Consider the following 6,000-nt stretch of genomic DNA (forward strand, 5'->3'; position numbering starts at 1 on the left):
TTTGTGATAAAACTAATCTAGTTGACAAGCTTGTATGACTGGCAAAAGGAGTGGATAACAGGCTCGTGACAATGCTATTGTCACTTGCAGGAAAGTGTAACCCCACCATCATCAGGGCCTATGGACCCACCAGGATCAACCCTGATGAGGACAAAGAAAAGTTTTGTGAAGACGTAGAGATACATCTGGGTGACTTTAATGCTAGAGTAGGCTCAGAAATGGTCACTACTGAAGACTTGTACATCTCATGACCTTGTCATCACCTTTTTATCATTGTCTTTCATTTAGTTAAATGCAATAGAGTTTCATGGATGCACCCTCACAGCAAACATTGGCATCAAATAGACTATGTGATTGTAAGGAGAAGAGACAGAAAAGATGTGAGAGTGACAAAAGCAATGTGTGGTGTAGAGTACTGGACTGATCATAGACTTATCCTCTCCAAGATAAATGTTCACATTCAACAAAAGTGGCATGCCCAAGGCAAAATGTCTCCCAGAAGAATCAATGTCAAAAACTTAAAGATCTTCTGTGAATGGGAACATTTTGTCACCAGCTTGGGGGGATAGCTGAGCCAAGACACAGTTGGCAAGAGTGGAGCACATAAGGAGTGGGCAGCTTTCACAGATTTGGTGTAGAGCATTGCCTTTGCTCACCTGGGTCAGAACACTCACAAACCCCAAGGTGGTTTAATGAAAATGATGGGGAAATTCAGAAGCTGCCAAAAGAAAAAGTGATTTAAAGTGATTCCCATTTTATAAATGAAGAGAAGAACTAGCTTATTCTATGTTGATTCAGTGTGGAGGGATTTCTTGTTGCCAAGAATTTCTCCACTGTTTAATCTCCAAAATAATACTGAACAGATAAACTGCAGTTGATCTACTATGATGTTCTTTCCACAGGCCCCTCTGTAAAATGCCCAGCCCATTCTTGTGAAATAAAAGTGGAGAGTTATCCCTGGGATGCTGGCAAGCTACCTGCCTAGGGGAGAGGGTTAGCAGTTTAAAGTTAAAGTTTAAAAAGTATTTTTGAACATATTAACTCTTTTCCTCCACTCATCCAAACCAAGAGTTAGGTGTCCTTTTTATCCTCAATATGAGAAAGCTGAAATGGAGGAAAAGTGATTGTCCAGGGTTTCACAAAGAGTAAGGGTTTGAGATTGGATCTGAGTACAGGCTTTCCTGATGACAGGTCCAGTATCCCATCCACTGCTCCACCTAGTCATCTCTTGTCTCCCTTGGCTTCAAAGTCATGGACAAAATCTTGTCTCGGAGAACATGCTATATCTGTAAATGTATCCTCACTATTCTTCCCAATATCCCAAGATCTGATCTTAGAGCAAAAGTGATAACTGTCAGGCTGAAGAGGAAAGGACAGTTGGCACAGGATTTGCTTGTGAGAAAAGGCCTATCACGTCCTGTGATCTGAGGGGAGATATTGGACTGTGTAGGGGAGCGAGAGACAAGACACAAGGATGGAGAGGAGCAATGGGGAACAATTACTGGACATTTACTGGGCCCAGCCATTACCAGACACCAGGGAGCCACTGAGAGGGCAGGAGACAGGAGCAGTGATGTAGAGAAGCCCTAATGCCCTGGGGAGCCCTGGAATAGTCTCTGGGGAGAGGCTGGTGATTGATAGGGAACATTACAGTCTACATGAGAGAAGTTTCCCTTAATTTGTATTTCAAATTATGTATTGTGAATTGTGTGACTGTAGCAGATTAAAAAGAAATTGGAGGCAGTCGGGGTAAAGTGACTTGCCCAGGGTCACACAGCTAATGATTAACATTATATTGGAATTCTGGTTCTCCTGTCTCCAAAGATGATGATTTATCATCTGCACCACGTGGTCCCTCCAACTCCATGCTTTTTAAAGCATTTTGTAGCTACCATGTTTGCACTGGAATTCACATTTCACTGTTCACAAATCATTTGTGTAGAGTCAAGAAGGGACAAAAATAAGCTTTTTCTAGCATATGGGGGCCCATTCAAAGCTTCTCTTCCTAGAGGGAACTTTTCCTAAAATAAAATAGCCGTGAATCAAAAATAATACAGGTCGCCCATTAGTGATGGAAGAAACACTATGCTAAGAGCTGGAGCCCCAAGTGAAACTGTATCACGTCGCATATTCTCCAGCAGCCCATGGTGCTCTACAGGGAGATGGCCCATAATGGAGATTGTACCTGTGAGGTAGATGGAAAGGCCTCATAATCCTAAGGGTGCAACAGCACCTCTTTCTTAATATAATTTCTTCTAATTAAATTACCTCAGTTTCTGAGGCTGAACTACTTGCCATTTCCAAGGTCTTTGGTAGCAGGAACTTCCTTCAGTAACCATGGAAATTGGGCAGATGAGGGAAAAGATACAGTGATATTTACAGAAATACTAGGAAATGACTCCCTTCTGTTGTACTGACTCTAATGCCTACAAATGTCTGCCTGATGATCAGACACTCATAGCCATCACTGTGAACTAGTGGGGAGTGAAATAACCATCCTGAGTGTTGCACAGGTGCCTCAGGTTAGAGGAGACGGGAACCCTGTTGCAGTCACTGGACATATATGTGAATCACTTCCTGGCAGGTCCCAGTCTGGTCCTGAGCTTTCTTGGCACCTTTGAGGTTTTCAGGGCTCATAGGGACAGGACAGGATCTAACACCACTGAGACACTCTCATCCCAGGATCTCAGAGGGGCAACACTGCACTCACTCAGCTCAAGGCTCTGGGCTGTGCAAGGGACCAAAACACAGGGGCTATCCTTTGGGCACCACCCTCCCTCTCTGAGGTGTTTTGCATGGCTCACTTCCAGCCCCTGAAGCTCCTGGGGAGAGCAGCTACAAAAAGGCCCTTGGGGAGGAAGATGCTGAGCAGCTCAGGGTTCAGGCACATGGAGATGGGAGCCCAGGCTCAGCTGCTCTTTTTGCTGTTGCTCTGCATCCCAGGTGAGCCAGGAAGAGCAGAGACAGCCCTGCCTTTTGTCCCTGTGGGCACAACTCAGAATGTGTGGGATTCTGAGGGTCAGAGAAAAAATGGAGCTCTTCACTCATGTTCATGAGGGCAACACAGGAAGATTTAATTCCCGACACTGTCAGAGAGATTTCTACTGCTGTAAGTATGGACTTGCATATTTCTCACCATTTATTTTGTGCTTCTGATTCCAGATGCCAGAGGGGCCATTGTTCTAACCCAGTCTCCAGCCTCTCTGTCTGTGTCTGCAGGAGAGACAGTTACCATGTCCTGCAAAGCCAGTCAGAGCATTGGCACCAGCTTACACTGGTACCAACAGAAACCAGGCCAGCCTCCTAGGCTCCTCATTCAATATGCTTCCACCCGGCCCTCTGGGATCCCATCACGGTTCAGTGGCAGTGGCTCTGGGACAGATTTCTCCCTCAAAATCAGCAGTGTGGAAGCTGAGGATGTTGCAGTCTACTACTGTCACCAGAGCTATAACTGGTCTCCCACAGTGTTACAGCATTGAACAAAAACCTTCCCAGGCAGCTGCTATGGGAGGCATCACTGCCCAGGGCCGTTTCCCCTCACAACTGGGTGAGGGGCAGCTTGTCAGGGCTGTCTCAGGGGAGTTTTCTAGGTCTCCGAGGATGATGCTGTGTCTGTGACCAGTTCTGATCTAGATTTCTGTCCTAGTAAAGAAGCATGGATTGACACAGTCTTAATCATTAGATAACACCCCAAAGATGGGTTTCTCTAACTTATAGCTGACCATGAGTCCCCTTTCCAAATCCTCACTAAGTGTTCTTATAACCTGGTTTGAAGACCTCCAGAGAATGGGCCTAGCTGTCTAGGGGGCTAGGTGATGCAGTGTATAGAGCATGTCATATTCTCAGGAAGACATGGGTTCAAATCGAATCTCAGATACTTTCTAGCTGTTTCATGCTGGGCATATCACTTAACCTCTGTTTGCCTTAGTTTCTCATCTGGAAAATGGGAACAGTAATAGCACCAACTCTTAATGTTACAGTGAGGATCCAGTGAGATAATGATAGTAACATGCTTAGCACTGTGCCTGATACTTTGTAAGCACTATAGAAATGTTCACGATTATTATTATTACCACCTCTAGTGATGGATCATCAATTACACTTTTACGTGGTTCTTGCTGGCAGGGAGTCTGTTCTTAGTTGATGTCAAAAGCCTGTATCTCTCCACCTTCCACTCTTTGCTCCTCTTTCTGGGTTTTGGTATCAGGCAGAACAAGTCATAACTGTCTTACTTAGAACAGACCTTTGGATGCCTGAAGACAGTCCTTACATGTCCCCATGGTAGCTTTCCTCCATGCTGAGCATCACTGTTTCCTTCAGGGAACCTTTCTTCTCTTGGTCTCTGTTCCTTTCCCCATCCTGTCTACCTGCCTTCCTCTGGCCTGAGACTAGCCTAATTCCATTATAAAATCGGATACCCAGGAGGGAAAGTATAATCTCAGAGGTGCTCTCACCAGGGCCAGAATGGAACTCCCAGGGACCTATGAAGAAGTGCGTTCCCCACCACTTGACAGAGAAGGGATGAGCACGAAGTAGAGAGATATACATTTCAGGCATGGCTATTCTGTGGATTCATTTGCTTTGACCATGTTTAGTCTAAGGCAGAATACCATGAAGTCATTGCATTCTGTCCAACAGTCCCTGGAATCTGGCCCTTCCAGCTTTGTAGATGACAACTCTGCCCAAGCAATGATACCCCCTCTGTCATGTTGTTCCTAAGTTCACTGCAAGGACTCCCCCAAACCAGTGGGGCCCTTCTTCACTTCTCTGGAGATCACCAAGACACAGTGGAGCATATGGATCGTCCAAGACTTGTTCCATCCTCTTGCCCCCTGCTAGAGTTTTTGAACTGACATTTTGCATGATCTATTTTAGTCTATCCCTTTTTAATAAATCCTTTTTTCTCTTTGTTCTTCCCTGTTTTTCCTCTCCATTGACTTTCCTGAGCAGCACTGAGCAATCTAGACCTATGAGAACTGCTGAGAAAACATCACAACAAAAGTGAATGCTTCATCACTGGAATGACCAAATTGGACTTGGGAGAAGAATGGAAAACTGGACTTTCTGTCCTTTCTGTTATATTGTGTTCAAAGTGTAGGGTGTGTTGGGTGTTCTAGTGTGATCTCTGCCAAGCCATTTTGAGGGTTGCTTTCCCCCTCTGAGGACCACCTTTTCCACCCAGCTCTCACCTGTCACTTGAAAAGTAGCCACCCCTCAGTAACCTGTTTCCACAGATGGCCTAAACCAGGCTGAGGGTAACCAAGTTGACTCAAATCCATTAATAAGTGAGTGGAGTATCTATCCCAAGCATAAGAAGACTTCCCCTGGTAGAATGGGTGGATGGAAAGAGTTTGTTCCAATGACCATGAAGGCAACTGAGCTAAGTACTGTGGAGTGCTAAGAGCTGGGTTAGACATGGAGGATAAAAAGATCATTCACTGTGTCTTGCACCATTACCCACCATCTTGGTTTTATCCTGCCACAAGAGTGTGATGACTTCAGAAGAGAGAGTGAAGCTGATGACTTTCTGCAACTCTACCTCACTTTAATCAAACTTATGCATGAATCAAAAGCCATCATCCATACCATATACCCATTATAGCAATGTCAATGTCCTGTGCCAACAGGCAAGTGTTGAAGGAGCAAATGTGGATACACTGGGACCTGTGTCACAATCCTGCACACAGGTGGTCCAGTCCATAAGATCACTTTTCATTGGAAGAAACAGTGGGATTCAACTGCTCCCTGGGTGTCTGAGCAGTCTTTTAAGGATCCCACTGCTCACCTTCTGGTGTGAAGAAAGGGCTAGAAATAATGCCCTAAAAATCATCTGCTTACCCACTGCTGCCCTGATTACCATGGCAAGGGGGGAATCACCCTCTGTGGTAGAAACACACACATGCAAAAAAACTGTTAAAAAAATGCCTGCAAAGATGATTGCACTCTCCATTGTCACATGGAATATGCACACACTTAGAGATAACACAAAATCCAGTATAC

General features: G+C 45.0%; 1 gene segment (V, D, J or C); it reads left to right on the forward strand.

Moving 5' to 3' along the window:
- The first annotated feature begins 2,888 nt into the window (after nt 1-2,888).
- LOC140520230 (immunoglobulin kappa variable 3-15-like) lies at nt 2,889-3,479 on the forward strand. The segment is given in 2 exon segments: nt 2,889-2,943; nt 3,220-3,479. Coding segments are annotated over 2 exon segments (315 nt in total).
- Nucleotides 3,480-6,000: the final 2,521 nt, after the last annotated feature.

This window comes from Notamacropus eugenii, chromosome 1, assembly GCF_028372415.1.
Source record: "Notamacropus eugenii isolate mMacEug1 chromosome 1, mMacEug1.pri_v2, whole genome shotgun sequence".
Lineage (NCBI taxonomy): Eukaryota > Metazoa > Chordata > Mammalia > Diprotodontia > Macropodidae > Notamacropus > Notamacropus eugenii.